The sequence below is a fragment of the Octodon degus genome, unplaced genomic scaffold, assembly GCF_000260255.1.
Source record: "Octodon degus isolate 3935 unplaced genomic scaffold, OctDeg1.0 scaffold00193, whole genome shotgun sequence".
NCBI lineage: Eukaryota > Metazoa > Chordata > Mammalia > Rodentia > Octodontidae > Octodon > Octodon degus.
This window is the reverse complement of record NW_004524769.1, coordinates 3,096,079-3,117,432: the sequence shown is the minus strand read 5'-3', so window position 1 is coordinate 3,117,432 and position 21,354 is coordinate 3,096,079. Positions and strand designations below refer to the sequence as shown.

Genomic DNA, 21,354 nt, shown 5'->3' with positions numbered 1-21,354 from the left:
CTGATGAAAGTATATCACTTCAAAAGGGGAAACTTCCAAGTGTCCTAGAAAAAGACACCCCTGTCTGCTAGCGCAGGGGACAGACCCGGTCCTTGAGCTCCCTCATAAGCTCACAGACTGCAGCAAGGGCCCCTCCAGGCTTTGAAATAAGCATCTCCCCGGGGGCTGCTTAACTGCTACCTTTAGTCAGGTTGGTCGTAAAGCAAGGAACACACGTATTTATAATAAACACGTTTTCATGTTTGTTTTACCGTGAAGAGAAAAAAACCCAAGAATCCCCAGATTTTATGTACGTTGAAAATATATTTAAAAACATTAAAAATTCTATATTTAAAACATATATTATATGTCGGTTGGTACACTTAAATAGAACTTGTATTTACAATAGGCTTCTGATGCGGTTAAGTTTTAATGCCAATTTTTTCAATAACATAATTATATAAATATACTAAAATACAATAAATATTTTTTCTTGTTTTACATGGTGAATAATATCTTTACCATAGAGAGAACAAGGCCACAGACATTTACTTAGTTTTCAATGGAAGTCACCATAAAAAGCAACAGGCCTGTTGCCATGCATAAAACGCTGCCACAACGAGACCACAGCAAAACAGAACGGAACAGAGCAAGAACGAGCAGCAACAGAGGGCTGGACAAAATAAATCGTAGGTCCACAGAAATCGCCAAGCATGGGAGTGTGATGTGTCTTGGTAGAAAGCGCCAGGGAGCACACGGCTGCTGAACGCCTGCCACAAAACCATGTCACAGAACTGGCCCTTAGAATACACTGAAGACTGCGATGGTGACTTTGTTTGGTTTGTAAATGTTGTTCCCCGAAAGGAAGCTGCAGAAAGTGAACGGAGAGCAGATATTCCAAGCATTCCTACAGGTTAAAAATAATTACCAACATTGTCACACAGCACAAAACAAACCTATACTACATAAAGGCTTCCCAAGGCAGGCATTCAGGTGGAACCCTAAAAAAGGACAGCCTAGCTCTACATAAAAGACTGAACAAACGGAAATCATTGCTGATGGACTCGTCCCCGCCCTGGTCCCCTGGGAACACCTGCCTTCCCTTATCCCTCACCCTCCTAAGACACAGCGATGGTTTGAAGCTCGGTCTGGGGCTCCGTCTGCGGCTCCAGATGGTAGCCACCTACGTTGTCAGGTATGGAAGTGGGGTGAATGGGTAAAGGGGCTCAGTGTGAGTTTTTGCTGGGGTCCCTTCCTCCCTGGAGTACTGCCTAGCTCCCAACTGGACTGTCCTAACCCAGGGGCAAGGGAGCTGGGGCCACGAAAGGACAGATCAGGCAGGAGTCATTGTGGCCATCAGCAGGGACCACGGTGTTGTTCACTCTGTCCTGGCCTCTTCTGTGGAGCAAGGCATTTTCCCAAATCTCATCTCTGGACAAGATTCCTATCCTTTCAGGCCTCGGTCTTTTGAAAGCCTGAGATCTTTTCTCTTCTCTTTCCTTTTACCAAAAGTTCTCAACAGACAAAACCCTGGTTCCCTCAAAGTCTAGTTGCAAAGCAAGGAAGTATTCTTGCAGTAAACGTCTCTGCTCTCTGTGGATCGAGCTTCTGATCACAGAACGCCACCTTGGCTCCAAACCTGCTCCAGGCGGATCCTCCAACTTATGCACAGTTATCCAGGGTGGGATGGAGAACAGCAGTCGGCGTGGGCATGATCCTCCAGCTGGGGACCACTTGAGCACAGTTAGATAATGTAGGCACTTAAAGCATGAGGTCCAAGCAGCTCGACAGGGGTCACTCCGGGGCCACCTCTGCAGGGTGCTCCTCTAGGAATGTCTCGAGTACCCTCCCCCACCTCCACCTGGACCTCGGGGCAGCCACTCAGAAATTCCTCCCGCACTGCCAGGACTCAGTATGTCAGCTCCACTGGCCTCTGAGGGCCGCTCCGTTTCATGTCAGTGGCAGTGCGGAGTCCTGCTGTGACCTATGTGTCCCTGGGTTCATACGGAGCTCTCCCTTTCCCTGGCAGGACACTGCTAAACTTAATTGTGATTTTAAAACATTACCATGATTTACCCAAATGACCCTTGATAAAAAAATACTTCTTTGGGGGTTATTTCTTACTGTTTTCTCTTCTAAAAAAAAAAAATAATAATAAATCACCGTTTTCCACGCAAGCCGCAGTGTGACACATCTGGTTCACAAAAGTGGTGGAAGATTTCAGAGCGCGCAACTGAACGTTCTTCCTTAAGTTAAAGCGAAACAGAGAGGGGCCAAAGGGGAGGAGGGGAGAATTGCCTGAGCCAAGAGAGGGGTCTTTGGGATCAAGCAGCGTCCCTAGGTCCGGAGCAGGGACCCAGGAGGTGTCACTTGGGAGGTGCAATACGGGCATCGGGTTTTGTTGCCTTCGACCCTATTTGCTTTCCAGTCATCTGATTGATATTGCAAAAACATCTTTACAACGTACAAAGGCATCTTTTATCAACCAGCATGGATAGAAGCGGTCTTTCCCCAACCCTATGCCCTGTGGGAACTCAAAAACTAAAATAATAAAATAAAACAAACAAACAAACAGGAAAAAAAACACAAAACAAACAGCAGATTCCCCTCCCGTCCCATCCCCTAAGCCAGTAAAGCAATGACAACAGCACCTTGACATTGTTTTAATTCCAATGCTATCAGAGGTTAAGAGCAGTAAAACAGACAAGAGTGCTAACAAGAGAACGGAGATACTTACTGTCTAAAATGTAAACGGAACGTTTTGGTTCAAATTTTTTGTTTTTGTTTTTGTTTTTTTGTCTGTTTTCTGAAAGAGGACAGTTTATTATCAATTCACAATTAAAGCAGCATGCAATTTATTAGTATTTTTTAAAACTTTTTATGTTTTCGATTCTTGGCAACGGCAACAAACCACAACATTATCGAGGAATGAAATGCAGATTTTTGTTTAAAGCTGTGCGCAAATGACTGTTTTCCTTCTGGTCATGGATATGTCCAATAAATAGATTGTAGAACCACTGTACTGTATAAACTTCATTTATACATGCAGTTCATAAAATTATTTTTTTCTTAACTGAATAATTTACCCTGTTATGTATATATACAAATAGATAATTTTTGTCTCAATATAATCTATACAACATAAAGCCACTATCTTCCCCTCTTAATGGTCAGTGTACATACACAGGAAGTGTCTATCCTGATGAAGCGCCAGCCAATTCTCTTTTTGCTATCCATGGTGAGGGCCCGCACATAGGACTGGGTAGTTCGGCACTGCGAGTTCCAGTGCTTCTTGTCTATGCCTCTGCACCCCTCCTTGGTGTAACCCATGGGATTGCACTTGGTCTCGTAGAAGTACTGCTTCAGCTGGCCTTTGGACACGGGGACCTTTTCCAGGACTGTGACCGTCCCGCCGGACATGTCCACTGCAGTCTTTTTATCCGCGGCGGTGACCCACTCGCTGATGCTGTCGCACACGCTCAGCTCTCCGCGGCGGGCAGGGTCGGAGTGGCGCCGGACCCGCATGGACATGTTGGCAGCGTCCAGGTAATTTTTGTACTCCTCCAGCAGGAAAAGCAGCGGCGGCTCCAAGGGCACCTGGCTGCTCAGCATCACCCTGGACGTGTACAAGTCCGCATCCTTCGTGTTCTCCTCGTGGGGCCTGGCTTTCTGGTCTTCGTCCAGCAGCTCCTCGATCACATGCTCGAAAGTGTCAGCCAGCGCTGCTGACGTCAGGCCCCGAGTGCCCACCTTGGGCCCGGTCGCACTCTCCAGAGCCCCGTGGGTCCGCACGCCGGGGTAGGCCAAGCTGCCTGGGCCTCGGACGCTGACTTCTTTCATGGGGGCGGCCTTCATGCAACCGAAGTACGAAATAACCATAGTAAGGAAAAGGATGGTCATCACTCTTCTCACTTGGTGGAACTGTGGGGACAACAGAAAGAGACATGACAGTGGTCAGGGCTTTGTTCTCAGGAGGCCACGGGGCCCATCAGATCAAAATACCAGACCGATCTGCAGCGAGGAGGGTTTCCCTCTCCTGATCAAGCGCAGCTGCGCCAACCCCAAGTCAGGGTGGGGGCGTGTGGTGCAACATGAACCAGACCATGCGGCCCTTTCCCCAAGATTAGCGTACAAACTCCAGATTTCGTGGCTTCTCGGCAAGTGAAAAAAACTGTGGTTTCATCTCTCCTCTTCCCTCCCACTCTAGCAGCTTTGTAAGTTTAATTTTTAATGATCTCTGCTCTGGCTGTCACCAGGAACACAGAATCAGGAATGTTACCAAGCAACAATTCTGAGCGTAATAGTAATTTTTTTTCCCAATTAGCAACACGGGCCTTTGGAGAGATGTGTCACAGAAATAGCAGAGGCCCTAGGGTCTCGGGGGTCTGTGTCGCTGGTGATTGCAGGAACCAACAGCTCCCCAGTCAGCAGCCAGGGAGCAGGCAGGGCCTCTGTGTGGTCTCCTTCTGCTGAGGAGATAACCCACTCCGGCCAGAAGAGAGCTCATCGCATCGGCTGCCGCGTTCCACAGCGGAGGAAGCCAAGGCCTCGAGTCATGAGGAGACGCTAGCATTAACACAGGGCTCCCAATTCCGCTGCTCTGACTCTACACTTGGGTGGGCAGAAGCCAAAGCCTTTGCTTATTTCCAATCATTTTCTATACATTCTTTTTAATGATGTGTCTGTGCCCGGGGCTCGTGTCATGAAGCCACGTGTGTGCTTCGGAGAACTGGAAACATCAGCTCCGAGGAAGGCGCAGAAGGCGATTTCCAGCACCTCTGCCAGGCCTCGGAGGTCTCCGCCTCAGGTCTGCAGGCTAATACTCTGATGTAGAAGGAAACTGCTACTTCCTTTCCATGGGAAGTGTGTGTGTGTGTGTGTGTGTGTGTGCGCGCGCGCGCGTGCGCGCGCATGCCGAGTGTGTTTATCAGAACTTTCAAAGGCTGACTGATATTTTGCACACTTTGGAGGAGGGAGTGAGTGCTTCCTTCTGTGTTTTTCAAGTTTCCTGGGAAGCCCTTTAATTGCATACAGGAAAATTAATCTTTTCCTGTTTGCCAGAGGGCGGCTGCCCATTGAGCTTGGCCCCGTGCCGACAGGCAAGCTCCTAGGTGAACAAGCAAAACCAAAACGGACCTAGGGACCCATGCAAGGTGGCCCCCGGGTGGTCGTGGACTGGAGAGGCACTCACCTGGTACAGCCTGGGCCTCTGGAGCGCAGGCCAGCGCCCGAGCCCCGACACCAACTTTGTGACTACTTCTCAGCTTGGAGCGCAGACTTAGACACACACACGCACACACACACACACACACACACACACACACACACGCACGCACGCACAGTGTGCTGTGCCAACCCACACGCCAAGGGACTATGCCTCAGTCCATTATATGTCCCCAGACAGCAAGGCCACCTACCTCCAGTCTAGTGGTCAGAGGGCCAGAATGCTAAAAACTGGATATTGTAAAGTCCCAATCTCTGTTCTCCACTTTAGAAAGATATAATATTTTCCAGGAGACTTTTTATCACTGCTAAACACAAACGTATTTCCTTGTGAAGTTACTCTAGCTGTGCAGCACTGCTTAGATCGTATGGCGATCTGAGATTAAGAAGAGCAAACTGGTTGGGATAAAATGTGAATGTTCATTTTGCTAATACCCAAAGTTTTGTGAAGGTTCAGAATTCTGCATCATCAAAGAAATGGGCCCTCCAAGGAGGCTTCTATTCTGGGCAGGCGGTACTTACACCACTGAATGAAAAGCTTTCGCCTAACATTCCCAGTCCAAATTAAAACAACCCAAGGGGCTACTGAAATTGAGGTCAAGGAAAGAACGCACCATTTGGACTAGTTCCCTCTAGTTATCTAGATCACATGGGCAGAGACTTGCTGCTATCAGCTATATTTTAACACCCTATTTCATCAAATCTGAGATACCACCGTTTGAAAACACACCAATTTATGAACCGCCAGGAAAGAGAATATGCTTCGGCCTAATCCTTGCCCTTCCCTCCGCCTCTGTCCTGGCCCCCTTCTCAGCACTCACGTTGTTTCTCCACTGCCCACTTCCTATCATGGGCACCGTTTGTCTTCCATTAAATCTTGATAACCATTTCTGACTGACTATGTTCATCTTATTTGCTTACATAGGACCCTGGAAGTGGCTCTTTTGTCCCGGTGGATCAACTCCAGCCTCCTCTACCTGGTTTTCAATGCCTCCAAAATCTGCCTCACCCTACTCAGCTGGTTTCCTTGCACAATCAATGCTTTGTCACTTCTGCTCTGATTAGGCCAGAATATGGAACAGTACTGACTGGGACTGACTTGTTGTTCTCTGTGGGCAAATTGGAACATCAAGCAACCAACCAACCAATCAACCAACCAATCAATCAATCAATCAAAATTTGTCTACACCCACTTCTTAAATATATTTTCAAATCTCTCTTATCCTTCATAGCCCCATTTGGAGTCAAATCACAATTGGCACCTTCCCCAGTTACCCCAGCATATTCTGCTGTCTGTCTCCTCTACATTCCCCCGCTGTTATCTTATTTAGCATTCAGCTCCTACTTACACATCAACAGTACTGTTAAGCATGACCAGACCCCAGAGAGAAGCAAGCTCTTCAAGGCGATGGGTCATGTCCCATAGAGCTGTTAATTATCGAGAAAATTAAACTGTAGTAGTGGCTGTCTGTAACAGCTTAGCAACAGGCATGAGTAGTCACTTTCTTGTCACCGGGACACAATACTTAATACCCACAATGCTCGGGAGGACAGGTTTATTTGGGCTCATGGGTTTTGGAGTCCATGGTTGACTGATTCCAAGGCAGAAAGAATATAGTGGTGGAGGCTGGTTGGGGGGAGCTGCTCACAGCACAGTGGCTGGGAAGAGAGAATTGGGGAGCATGGGGGAGAGGAACCTGGCCAGGCCATGTCTCAGGGGCCGCCTCTTCCAACCTGGCCAGAGCCCACCTCCTAGAAGCAAGTCAGCTCTATCTCTAAAGTTCACAATTGTGTCGCTGTGCAAAAGCCCTGCCTATGAGTGCACAATCTAAACCACAACTCTGGGGGACACACACTCTAAACCATAACAAGGTGCACTAAGCTACGAGAAAAGACAGCTTTAGCACAGCTCTCATACAAAGCTGGCTCATTTGGAAGGCGCCAGAGAATACCCTGAGAGTCTCAGCTAAGTCATCGGCTGTGCTCACCCCAAAGTGTAAGTGCTGAGAAATGAGGCAGATGGCAATAATCACCCACAAAGAATTTACTGGGCTCTCAAGGGGGTAAAACTTTACTCAAGTGATTAAAAAACAAGTAACACTACAACACGCCGAGTGCCCGGCTACTCCAGTTTAGCATGATTCCTAGAGGACCAAGGGGGAGACAAGAAGGTAGGATTGGTGGGGATAATAACAAAGCAAAATTATGAATTACTGGTCCTTTAATTCCATTTTTTCTTATTCTCCTTGTTTTCTTTCAGAAGCAAGGATTGAACTCAGGCCCTTGTGTGAAAAGTGCTTATTCCACTGAGCCATATCCCTGGCCCCAGGGATGGAGCTCTGATTTGTAAATAAGATACGGGTTTTATGAAGAAGTCTGGGGAAGGGGGTGGGCAGGGAGGAACATGATATTGTCAGAACAGAGAGGAAGAGGGGCTGAAAGTGGATGCAGACAACTTCTTTAAAGGTTAGTATAAGGAAACAATGATGAAGGGTATCAGTGCACTGGGGTCAGAGTGGTTCCAGGAAAATTTTGAAACAGTTGTATGGAGCCAGCCGATGGTCCCTGATTAAATTTAGGAGCTGAATGTCAGGAAACTTGAATTTCGGGAAGCTTGCTGTGTCCAGGTTTTGCATTTCACACAGACTGTCTCTTGTGGAACTCACAACTACTTTCTGGGGCTTAGGTGGTCCCAGTTTCCATACCAGCAATACGAACTCTAAGCCCAAGGACCAGGATTTTGAAATACACACTCAAGTCCTGGTGTAGGTGCCTTGGAATAAGCCCTCCTTGCTCTTTTATTAGTAGTTTTATAAACTGTGCTAGAAAACCATAAAAAAAAAACCCTAAGAGTTTCCATGATAATGCTAACATTCTTGTCCTTCAGCTGTCTCTGTGGAGCTTTAGTTTGCTCACCTATTTCTATTCAGTCCACTCATGGGTGCTAGGTAGTTTGGTTCATCACTCACAATAATCCTTCAACCATATCTATAAAATGCCAGGAAGATTTCCTTAGCCCCATTCTCAGGGAAATACAGCATACATCATAGGAATAACAAAAAAAATAAGCAAGGAAGAGAAGAAGCTTAATTTGAATTATGACTCAAAGTCTCAACCATTCACCCAGAAGAATGGCCTCGAGAGCATATACTCCTGCTGCAGACCAGCAGTAACTTGCATCCCTATAAACCAGGGGTCCCTGACCCCAGGCTGAGGAGCAGTATGGGTTGGTGTGGTCCTTGTCCTATAAAGGACTGGGCTGCATAGCAGGCAAGTGAGTGGTGGGTGAGCGGCCCAAGCTTCACCTGTGTTTACAGCCACTCCCATTGCTCACATCACTGCCTCAGCTCCACCTATCAGGTCACTGGGCATGAGATTCTCATAGGAGCACAAACCCTACTGGGAATTGTGCGTGGGAAGCATCTAGGCTGTGCCATCCTTATAAGAATCCAATCCTGGGACCAGGGAAATAGCTCAGTGGTATAAGCATCTGCCAGGCAAGTGCAAGGACCTAAGTTCAATTCCTAACACCAAAAATCTTTTTCAAAAGAATTACATCTTGAAACTATTCATAAAACCCCCTCCCCAGTGAGAAAGTCTTCCATAAAATCAGTCCCTGGTGCCAAAAAGGTTGCAGATCACTGGTCTAAAAACTATCAAAAATCTAGAAATCCCTTCTAACTTAATTGCTACAAGGAGACAAAAAAAGGTATGTGGTTCCCATAACACAGACATGGCAATTCCAATTCAGAGATTATGTGATTTGCCAAATGTCAAAAAGCCCACAGACCACCTATCTCCTGACCCAAACTCTTACACCAGGATGTGCTGCCACCCTCAGAATATTCATTCCAAGGAGAGAGGCTGAGACACAGCAGGGGGTGGAGAACGGAAGTGCAGATCGCTGTAGTTACTGTGTTTTACTGTGCAGCTTTCTACAGGCAGCACCATAACCATATTAACTTGTAGGGTAGACAAATCATGGTCTCAGAGATCCTTTTAAAGCCTCGAATGCTCCAGCAGGTAGAATTTTAGACAATGTAGTCTTCTAAGGGAAGGCCTTGTAAACATTCAGGAGTATTAGAAACAAGTCTTCATGGCTGAAGCTAAGATGGGAACTGAACATCACAGACAATGCAGGAGCACTAAAGAAAACATAAAGCAAAGGATGGCCAGTCTGTGGACACATAATCCAAGAAAGCACAGTTTATTGTTAACAGTGGCTCATTTTAGACAGCCAAAGGCAATGCTGAAGAACTGGTTGACAAATATTTAATGCCTAACATACAGGATGCCAACCTACTAAGACACTGCCTCAATGGTAACTTGCAAATCAATATTAAAAGGATGGCATTTGGTTCCAGTTTCACTGCATTGATCTAGCAGCCTTCCTTTTGTCTGTTGAGAACCAGACCTGGCGTCTACTTTCTATTCTTACAGCACAGGAGAAAAGTGAGGCAGATGTATGGGTGAAACGTAAAAACAAGGAGGTTCCAGGAATGGTATGACTGAAGTGCTAGAAAGAGAGTGAAGTCACTTCTAGGTAAGAGGGAGGCAACCAAGACATGGACGGACAGTGGCTGGGAGGTGGCAGGTGTGGAGGGCACACCTACAGAGGTAGAAGCACGTGGTGAGTCCTCAAGATACTAAAAACAGAAGCTCCAGTCGCCTCTGTTATGTCCTTTCTAGGTATCTTCCCAAAAGAGTTCATGAACGACATATTACAATCATGTTTACAGCAGCAGAAATCATAAACAGCTAAATCCTGGGCGTAGCCTACATGCCCATTCACACAGAAATGGTAATGAGAGTGTGAGTTTACACACACTACGGAGCACTACGCTGCTATGAAGGAGCACATCGAGACATTTGTAGGAAGGTGGAGGCCCACCGAGGCCACAATATTGAGCAAGATAAATCAGGCAACAAGTTTAAAAATTGTATCATTTTTCTCATATAAGGGACCCAAAGCACAAATAGCTCTTTTTGTTTTGGTCCTGGAGATTGAATTTAGGACCTCACTCTTGCCAGGCAGTGCTTAGCCACTGAGCTCTCTCCCTGGTCCATCCAAAGTATAAATAAACAATACAATAAGACATAGACAATAGAAAATGGGGAGATAGTTCTTTTGCAAAGAGGGAGGAAACCAAAACATGGGGGCCAGGGGACAGAAAATAACCAAGATGTGTTACATGTATGGACCAGTTTTCCATGAGGAAGGTAACTATGTACTGCAAACATGTACTAATAAAAATAAACCTATTTTTTTTAAAAACACGGATGGATGCTGGCCGCACCACCTGCGGGGACGATGGATGCCCCAAGGGTGCCTTCGCAGCCCGGAAGAGCCGAGATCGTACGTGCCACAGCGCTGCCTAACCAGCGGCTCCCCGCAGGCAGGGAGCCGGATCTCCGCACCGCAGGCCGCCTCCTCTCTGCGCAGGCGCAAAGCGGTTCCTGAGGGTGTGGGCTCGCGAGCAGGCTCTGCCTCCCCACCCACCAGGTGCAGTGGGCCGCAAAGAGAGCAGTGGCCAGCGTCACGTGCTCCAGTGGCCAGCAGCAGTGAGGGCCACAGCTGGGAGGCAGAGGACGGGCAGGGCTGGCGGGGGCGAAGGCGAGTGACAAATTGAGTTCCAATTATAATCGCCCCGAACTTGGCTGCAACACTTTTAATTCAAAGATCTCCAAGCACTTTGCAAATATTAGGTAATTAAGACTCACAGGCCCCCAGGGGTGCAGGTAACTATAATTATCCCCATTTCGTACAGGAGAGGAGAGAAGTAAGAGTTTTAATCAACTCATCCGCTGGCTGTGGGTCCCCTGATAGAACAAGGTCAGAATCCAGATTCCAAAGGAAACTAGGCCTGAAAACTACAAGTAGCCGTTTCCTTCACGCTCTCTATTACTTCTACGGTGCCTTTTCACTTATGAGTGCTAAATCAACACTAAGCAAACACCACCGCGACAAACGCTCCCAAGTGCTCCCCCAAGAAAATCATCCAAAACTGAAGTCCACAAATGAAAGGGAGGAATCCAGTGATCCTTAGACGCCTACTTACTGGGATGGCCCATTCAATGCAAACTCGTTAATGTTTCAGAAATGCCATTATGTAAGGGAGAGGTGACAAAACCTCGACAGGAGCATCTTTAAGAACATGACTGTTAAGGGCAACACTGTCTGTATCCAGGTGTCCAGACATACTCCTGTGATAGTCAATGTTAGGGGTCACCCCGACATGATGACTCACCCTTTTAGGGTGTGTGGGGGGCAGTGTTTGCAGAGGACAGTGCTGTGTGTCCTGTGAGTGGGGCAGTCTACCCTCTATGTGGGCAGAATCACCCAACGGGCCAGGGGCCCAAGACAGCGAATCGGAGGAGAGGGGTCTGGGGTCTCCTCCTAGAGATGAGACGCACTGTTCTCAGCTCTGGGCCACCAGAACTCTGGGCTTTCGGAACTTTCCCCAGTGCCCCCCGTCTTCGGGCCTTGAGAGCTGAGCTGAGCCACACCAGCACCCTAGGGACTCCAGTCTACAGACGTCCTCTCCTGAACTGCCCACCGCCACCACCACGTGGGAGCACTTTCCTCACAAATCCCATTCACATATCTGTATCTGCATGTATGCAGTGGGATAAAAAATGTGGTGAATGCTTACATTCAAAATAATTTATTTGAATAAAAGGCATAGCAAGCAATCAGTCCGGCTTAGGATACGACCTGCACTTCAAACCTGCTTGCCCCATCGTCCTGGACGCTTCCTGACACAGTTCAGAAGTTCTCAGCCTGAGTGTCTCCTGTCCTACTCTCACGGCTACTCCAGCGTCCTTCACCTAGTCACTGCTCTCCTCCACGGTCATTTGCGCTTTGTGGCAGGCGAAGCGGCACAGTGGCAATCCCGAGCGTGAGACAGCCGAGGACACAGTGTCTTGTTTTTCCGAGCCTCTCTCTCCATCGGATGCCAGGCACAGAGGTCACCACAGCTTTGTCACACCTTGTAATGACACTCATGAAAGAGCACTTCCAGAAGTGCTTAGAAGGTAGCAAGAGCAACTAGTCAGTTGTGCTCGAGGCGAGGAGGAGCACCGGGATGGGGATGAAAGGCAAGGGTTTTTATTATAATACTTTAAAAAATTTAAACTTTACCCAAGTTGCTTGATCATTCCTACCTCCAACTTCTATTGGTTCTGCTTCTCTGGAAAACCTGGACTACAAACGCCGTGCTGTATATCAGAGTCCGTCTGCCCCTGGTTTGCCCATGGTGAACGGGTGGCCTCGCAAACATTCCTCGGCCTTGCTAAGAATGCAGGGGGAGTTGCTGATTCTGCACCAGCCCCTGGAGCAATAGGTGACGGCAGCCACCAGGAGGAAAGCAATGTAAATGTCCTGGAATCATAAATTTGATGGATAAATTTACATGTGTCCTTGATAGAAAGGTCCTCTGCTCCCCACCCCACCCTGAAAAACAAAGAGTTTTTGACCGTCGGGAGATCCAGCCCTCTTCCCAAATGGGCCTCCACACCACAGTCCCCCTGGTGGAGACCGGTACTTCCTCAGAACAGGCGCCCATGGCAACTCGCAGGCACAGCCCAAGCCAGGCCCTGCACTGAGGGACTCTGCTCTCGTCGTGCTGTTGTTATCCAATGGTATTCAGGGGTGCGGTTAACATGAGAGAGCGGAGCGTCTCCACGTGAGCTGAAATGAAGTCCTTGACGTTGCAATAAGGAATGAAAAGCACCTGGCACGAGGACGGGACACGGGCAGAGGCCGCCTGCCTGGCACCTACTGCCACTCTACAAAAGCCCATGTCTGCCCAGGAGGTCCCTGTACTGCGGTCACCAGGATGGCACTGTGCCTGGCCTCCCCCCACCCCAAAGGTAGGACAGCACCCCCGCAGGTGGGCCACATGGTCACCCAGAGAGTGGCTGTCAGAAGACACTTCTCTAAGAATCCTTCAGGACTACTATGTTTTCCTTTACGGAGCCCAGGTAACAGTCAACACTCAATTAAAAAGTGCACCAGCTTTAATTAGAATTCATTTTCTTTACAAGTCCAGGTGTGATCTGGCAAAATCCACGAGAGTAAGGTTAGATTTAGCAGTGTATTGTTTACTGCCCTCCCATACAGGGGAGACACCAGCATTAATTAAAAAGATCATTCCACTTAGTCTTCCATGAAGTTTTAGTGACTCACTCTGTAGTGAAGAACCTAGAAAATTATCCGGAGAGCGTCAGGTTTAGCGATAGATTCTTCAACTAGCACAGAATCATGGAGGGGGCAGTTTCTGTCCACACATAATATCTGTGGACAGTGAACAGAGATAGAAATGTCACTGTCACACAGACAGGTGTGACATGTGCATGTACTTCTGAATTTATAGATGTATTTCAATTACGGAGTTAACTTTTATGCAGCGTGAAGTCTCAAACTTCTTACAATTTTTACCTGAGTGTCACACTCACAACTCTGGCACGGAAATGCAGTACAAACTTGTTACTAACATGCTCCAAGAACATGAGCTTTCTAGAGCCTGAAATTAGTTTTAAAAAAGATATATCTGGGATACAGTCCTGGCGTCCCAGCTCCCCCACCACTCCATCCTGTTCATCCACTTAGAACCTGAATTTCAAGCCAGTTCTTATGCTGCAGAGGCGATTCACATACTCATTAAATCTCATAAGCCCTGGATGAAATATGAAGAGAAGGGAGGCTGCTTAAGGACACCAGAGGGTTACCGTCAACGTAAAAAGCATTATGGCTTTTTTTTTCTCTTTGGTTTAACTTGTTTTATTGGGACACTCACTGGGTGGGAAGTTATCTCTGCTTTTGTAATGGGATTAAGTAAAATCTGGGTTCTTCTGATGTCAACTGGCTTTTCCACTCTGTGTCTAAGCTGTAAAGTGCAGGACAGCCACCAATGTGGTGGCACATGCGCTCGTGGGCAATACTGCTGATCTAAATCTGGACTTCTGCTTGGTTATTAATTTTCGCCCAACTGCCGCAAGGCAAGTGGAAGCCTCTCTGGCTTCCCCGATGACATAACTCAGGTAACTGCCACATACACAGTCACAGCCTCACTGGAAATGAAGTGACAGCAACAGCAAGTGGTGGGGAGAGTCTCCAGCCAGATGCCCCTGGTCTTTGTTGAGTTTTCTCCACCCTAGAACACTGAGATTGCGACAGAGGCAGGGAGAACTCGCTCACTAACAGCAGATTTCTTATTTTCTAGACTTACCTGAAGCCAACAGACCCTGCTCGCTCTTACTAATGCCATGAAATTCTAAAACAAAAACTTAAGCAAGCAGTACCAACAGCAACACCCTAAACACATCCGTGCAGGTACCACGCATCACAGCCCCCTCTTGTTCGGGTCTGTCGCAGAAGACCACCCAGTTCTCAGCTGCTGTCTAATATTTGGTGTCAGAGGCTTCAAGAACTGGAATGCCCCAAGGATAAGAAGACAGAAAATCAAAAACAAAAAACAAAAACAAAAAAGAAATAAAAATAAAAAAGAAAAAAAGCCTTCGGGGCCGGGGAGATGGCTCAGTGGAATAAGCGCTTCCCTGGCAAGCGCAAAGGCCTGAGTTCAATCCCTGGTTCCGCCAAAAAAAAAAAAAAAAGAAAACAGAAAATGCACAGATAGGTCTAACAGATTTGGAACGGAACGCAAGTCTAAGGAGTTGGTGGGACAGCTTTGTGAGCAGAGTGGAGTCAGTCCACCTGCCCCTCTTCCCAAACCCTGCAAGGACTGTTAGATTGCAACACTGAGTCACTGGTCCGAACAGCGTGACTCTCCCTGGGAATCCTGACAGCAAAGAACCATGTGCACAGGGGTGAGGCGGCGCTGACACAAAGCTTTCTCTTCCTGGTGGTGTCTCAAATCCTGTCAGGCTGCACCCTCAAGCCCACACTGAACAGCACGGACGTCCACACTGCACATCCACACAGCACAGGACCCAGCCACTGCCAATTACACTCCGGCTCACCTACTAACTAGCAGGGAAGTGGCACCAGCCAAGCCCAGCACTGTCTTCCTGCCTGCCAAGAGGCAGGCTCTGCACCAAAAACGAATGCGCTCTCTGTCCGTAGCAGGGGATATCTGCTAACCCTCAGACCTGAGGATAGTGGGGATCCCAGCTGGAGAAGTTTGCCATCAAGCAATGACTGGAAACCTGTGGGAGCAATCACAATCAGAACAAAGCTGAGGCCAGCCTGCCTTGCATCAGTACTCGTCGGCACTGGGGACTGTCACCAGGCTGCTTACGCAGTGCGGCCGGCCCAGGTGCTGTGGAGCGCTGACACCCGAGAGCCAGCAGCCTGGCACTCACTGTCACTCCCAACCACGCTCCACGCGCGCCATGGAGCTGGGGCAAAGGCAAGCCCTTTGGGGTTCTCGAGATGGCGCCCATGAAACCATCCCAAGCCTATGTATCCCTGTCACTCATCAGCTATCAGAACAACATCCATGAAAGAAAGAGGACGTGCACATAATCAGACCCACCTGCACCAAAGCAGCGGGTGTCAGAAGGGCTGAAATGGAGACTTGTGTGATACAGAGGTTTAGTCCAGGAAGGGAATGCTCAAGCTAGACCCTCATCCTCTGCAGGACATAAAACAGGAAACTATAACAGCGAGGGAGGGAAGAATAGGTGGAGGAGGAAATCAGCAAGATGAGCTGTTCCCGCAGATCCAAGAACGCAGTCTTCCCCCGACGCTAGCACACAGTCCTAGAGCATACAGCGATTAGGGAGAAGGCGCTCAACCCCCCACCCCGCTGCTCACCTCTGTGACACCATCCTCAGGACCGAGGCTGTTTCCCTCCACTGGAGCCCAGCACCACACACATCTCGCCACTGTCCTTGGGATGCACAGCCACACCCCGCAGAAGCGTGTGGGCCGTCCCAGGGCTTGCGTGGATCCACAACCCTTCCGGCCCTAGCAGAGATCAGCCTGCACACCCGGGAAAACGGGCTGCTCTGTGCACCGGGGTGGCCTTCGGGTTACTTCTGCATCCAGCCCTGTAATTTCTTTTAATGACTTGCTATAGAGTACGGAATGAGCTGGCAGTTTAACGCAGGAGGAAGGACAGGTGGCTGTGTGCCCCTGCCCACCATCCTGCCCAGCGCCCACTGGTCCAGGCTGTGGCTGTTCCGCTGAAGACAACTTCCGAGCCCTGTGAAAACAGGCCACATGGACCCTTGGCGGGAAACTAGCTGCGCCCAGGACACACTAAACTACATGGCAAATATCAGCAGCTGATGGCCAAGGGTCTATTTGGAGGCTGCTCCAAAGATACCCACATGTCTGAAACTGCCACACACACCTAGATGGAGACATTCCCAGGGTAGTACCAGGAGAAGCGGATGGCAAGAGCTGTCTCCCCCGCTTCTCACCAAGCAGACACCGGGCAAACGCGGCTGCCAAGGTACCTGAGCGCAGCCGTGGCCCCAGGGGATGCATCTCCATTTCATGTCTGTGAACGAGAATAGCAGTGTTGGTAGCCATGGTGTGTGCGTGCACAAGTGTGCGTGCATGTGCGTGCGTGTGAGTGAATATTTGGTGGGCACTCCAGGCAGCTGCATAAACGTAATATCAAGCTCCTCTTTGCATTAGAAATGGCCCCCAAAGAGCTGACACTCACTGTGCAGCAGACAATCTGGTTCTCCACTGTTCACAGCTCTGGAACGGGGCCTCAGAGAGGCGCAGCAGGTTTCTTGAGACCACCCAGCCGCTGTGGTGGAGGCGGCGCTGACCCAGGGCTGTGCTTCCACACAGGGTCAGATGCAGACATGGTGTCTTCTATTTTAAGAAAGATTTACAAAAGCAAGATATCCTGCAGTCCCTACGTGCCAGTTCACTTACTCAAGCCAAGCCCCTATGCTAAGCAGTTTGCGATAAGCAGTCGGGTTACCAATTGATTCCGCACAGGCTGGGTACAGACCAATGCTTTCGCCTTCCTTCCTGCCATGGAGTTGTTCCCTCAAGGTAGGGACCGCGCACACAGTTAAAAGGGCCAAGGAGTGTCAAGCCAGCGCGCGGAGGTAATTTGTCAGAGATGGCAAAACATTTCCCCCGAGGGTCCTTGGGTGTCAGAGCAGAACCATGAGCTCTCATGCCAACGATCACAGCTACCAGCTATCAAGCGTCAACTCCACTTGAATAAGAATTACTTCAGTCAAGACCCAAACGCCAACTGCCTTTTAATGTGCGCCTGAGGTGTAAAAGCTGTCATCTGAGCACTGTACTTAATCGCCTTCGTGTCGCGAGGTCTGGTAGGCTATACTACCCCACATGAGGCCTTTGTCACATTCGTCAAGAGTGAGCAAATGGGCTGAGACTTGGGCAAAGAGAACGATTTGGCAAGAGAACCTCGAACGTATCCTCTAGGAGTTGTTCAGACAATAAGTGAGGTAGCAGAGAGGATGGACACAGCAGTGGACTCTCTCAGATAGTGCTCACAGCAAGTACCATGTGAAAACAGCCCGAGGAGCCAGGGTCCTGAGACGTAGCACCTCCCCGTGACAGGTACCCCGTGGCACTCAGCATGAATGACAGAAAAAAAAAATGGCACAGCCAGGCTGGGCGCATGCAAAACAGACACACAGGCTGACTTGGCGAATGTGCATGGCTGCAACAGGCCGCGCAAGACAGGACACTGCTCTCGCCGCTGGCCTCCCTTGCCGGACAGCGGGCTGCAGAGAAGCAGCTCAGAAGGACCCGAGAGCACAACTGGAAAGGCCTGCTGGGAAGCCCGTGCCGGCGTCGCTGTCAGTAGCACAGTGCAAGCTTGAGGCAGGCCACCCTCTGCCAGAATGACCCGTGGGGTGGCCCCAACACAGTCACCACCATGACTCTCCAAGCTCTTCTGTAGAGTGGGAGAAGTGTGGCCTTCGCAGGACTTCTATTTCTAAAGCCTGTTTGGGTTGGAGTACCGCCTCACCAAGCCCCTTTTGCCATAGTTTCCTATGCAGTGGAACTGAAGGGAGGCATTTCCCTAAACAGAGCACTCTGTCTTCAGAGAAACACAAACATTCGTAAGTACGTCTTTGCAGGGAGAAAGGTAAAAGATGACGTGAGAATGATGATCTGGAACATACATTCTTTGGAATGTGGAGAGGCTATCTAGGTCCTAAACCAGGTGCCTTCATGTTTTCCTATCTCCACAGTGTGAGGAACTGCCTGGCACCTTGAAGAAGTCTAGCCATTCTGCGCCACAGCTGAATGTTTATGTTGTACTTTGGTAGTTTTAATTTATCTTATAAAGTAATAACTACTCAATTATATATCTCAGGAGAAATACAGTATGATTTCTCAAAAGAGCATCCCTGGAGTGGGCGTGGAAGTTCCAAGCTAGGCAAGACTTCCTCTGCGACTGGAGATGTACATCTCGGTTGTAGTCCCCAGAAAGGATGCAAACAGCTGAGAAGAGAGCGTCAAGGGCCTGGCGCACCATGACCTGCGGAGGGATAATGTCGTCATCTGCTCCCGTGGGCACCACCATGCTCTCAGAGCCAGTGTTGCCGATCGGGTGCACAATCGCTGCATGCTCAGCTGTCCCTTACAGTGAATTCTACCCTGGACAGCTCGCACCCAGAGCCCATGTGCACGAGGGCCGGCCTGGGCCCGCATCAGCAGTGAGGTGTTGCACACACTGGAAGGGAAGCAAGGGACAAGGCACATGCTGGGTGTGTACTTGGAAGTGGAACCCCGTTTCTACCCTGCACTCTGTCGGTGAGGTCATGGAGGAGCACGCAGTGTGGGTGGGTCCCCAACACTCCAGTCCTCTGCAGCACCTCTGGAGACAGTGGTCAAGATTACAGGCGACTGTGTCTACTGACCTAGCAATTCTAATCATGAGAAAGAGTCCACAGATCATGGGCACATGTGCAAAGCTACATATACATACATGAGATGATTAATTATAGAGCGGTATATACTAGAAAGAGTACTAGAAGGAGCCTTGTTAGCAGCTACAGAATAGAAGAAAACCATAATACATACTTAGAATAGAATTCATGCAACTGTAGGGCTAGGGACATAGCTCAGTAGAATAAGCGCTTGCCTGGCAAGTGCAAGGTCCTGAGTTCAATCCCTGGTACTGAAAAAAAAAAAAAAAAAAAAAAAAAAAAAAAAAAAAAAGAATTCATGCAACTATAAAGAAGAATGTAGTTTCCCATGTATTAGAATGGAAAACATCAGTAAGTGCTACAAAGAAAGTATCGAATGGTATGGATGGAATATGCTACCTTTTGTTCAAAAAGTGCAGGAAAACAGCATTAATACTTCTACTTCTGTTAAACACAGTCTAAAAGTTTCACACGAGACAAGCATTACACTAATTCCAATTATGGGCGGTGTGCCTTGGGGAAGGAAACCAGCAGCAGTAAGACCCCAGGGAAATAAGAGTTCTCAAGGGTGAATTTCTGTTTAATTCGCTTTTGAGTTTTTATTCATGTAAATAAAATTACTGAAAAATTTAAAGTAACCAACTTCTAAAACGTGCTTAACTCAGTGGCTTCACTCAGAAGCATCTCCCGCTCTGCTAAGACCTAACAGTGACTTTGGTTTTTGGAACATTCCTATGGAAGAATCTAGGACAAGATGGGACAGGTTAGTGGTGGTGACAGTCCCTGAGGCTGGGGACCATGAGCTGAGAACCGGCCTTCTGGGCCTGTTTTTCTCATTCCGTAGAAGCCTGACCCTATGGGGTGACCACATGACCATTTGACCTGCAGCTGGGCAAATCTGTGAGTGAACAAAAGCCAGGACCCCGCGTGCCTCGTGGCCTCACACCGAGGGCACTGCCACAAGGGAAAGGGCTCTGCGATCTAGAAAGGGCAGCACTACTAGCAACTGCCCGAAACCACACGGGATGGGGCGGCAACCATGGCCCCCAGAGTAAGGGACCCACGCCCAGCAGTGCTGAGACACTGCTCCCATGGGAAGGGCACTTCCAAAAGACGGACTCCCACCACCCACCGAAAGCAAGAACCAGCAGACAAAGCCAGACGGAAAGAGGAAGACACACGCTCGAAGGACACCAATGTGGTCCTGCGCGATGGCACAGGTTGAAGCACTGCAACGCTCATAGGGGATGCGGGCAGCCAGCTGCAGGGCCACCAGCTGGACCACAGCTGGGACTGTGCTGGCGAGAGCCCTGCAGGGACAGCCCTGCTCTTTGCCTTGAGTATAGACCAGTGGACACCGGTGCCTGCCACAAACACACACACACGCACGTGCACACACGTAGGCCTCCAGCTTACCTCCAAAAGGAGTTAGAAACTTCAAACATGTCTGGAAATGTTCCCTGGGGGATCCTTCCCAGATTTTGGAGTAAAAAAATCACTGTTTGAAAAGGCAACCACCCATGCCCAACCCCACCTCTGCAAAAGAAGCAAAAGCCCTTCCTGTGTCCGTACCCGCAGCCATCTGGAGAGCAGATCTCTGGCTGCTCTGAGGCTGAAGCTGCCCCGCAGCCCTCAGCCGCGCTGAAGCCATCACGGCCTGCCCAGCGGGCTTTCCTCACTCCCTGAAGTGAAGCTCTCCAGAGGCTGGAGCAGTGACAGGAGGCAGCGCACGGCTGCGGCCCAGGCTCTGGCAACCAGCAGCTTGGAGCCCTGAGACGGCAAGTGCTGCCCACTTCTGTTTCCACCCGGGAGGGTGGAGCTGGCCGAGTGGAGCAGTGCGCTCTGCGACCTCGTGTCCACGAAATGAGCGGCTTGGGCCTCAGGCCCCGACAGGTAGCTCTGTCTGTGGCCACACTGGTCACTCTGCCCACTACACGCCAGCTTTCATGGCGGATGAGCTTCCTTGTGGGGATTCCCTAGGAGCCTCAGGGTCCACTCCAGCCAGGGCCGCCTCATCTAACACAAGAGGCCACATGGCTTCCAGTACAGAATCAAGAATCTGTTCCATTGCAATTCTACGGATTCATCCAGCCAAAGCTGCTAAGGACTTCCTGAACTGAGACTCACTCACTTAGGGTTGTTACAGTTTGCATCTAGATGTCCTCCAGGAAACAGCCCACATGCGCGTGGATGGGCTTTGGGAGGTGACCACTGTGGGGGTTTACAGCAGACTTGCTGTTTGGGGGTGAGGTCTGGTCAGAAGGGGTGGGGCCTGGAAAGGTAGACCTCCCCCCTCCTCCCCCCTTTCCT

At 49.3% G+C, this 21,354-nt stretch overlaps 1 protein-coding gene across 7 annotated transcripts in view; it reads right to left on the bottom strand.

Moving 5' to 3' along the window:
* Window positions 1–2,777: 2,777 nt before the first annotated feature.
* The window catches only part of Bdnf (brain derived neurotrophic factor), a 51,551-nt gene continuing 32,974 nt past the window's right edge, over window positions 2,778–21,354 (bottom strand). For 6 of the 7 annotated variants that reach the window (XM_004644113.2, XM_004644114.2, XM_004644115.3 and 3 more), the window contains exon 2: window positions 2,778–3,900. In XM_004644113.2, coding sequence (XP_004644170.1) covers window positions 3,130–3,900 — 771 coding nt within the window. In that variant the 3' untranslated portion in view covers window positions 2,778–3,129. Of the gene's footprint in view, window positions 3,901–12,366; window positions 12,388–21,354 lie in introns of those variants that run through there. The other variant, XM_023704227.1, reaches the window with a different exon arrangement.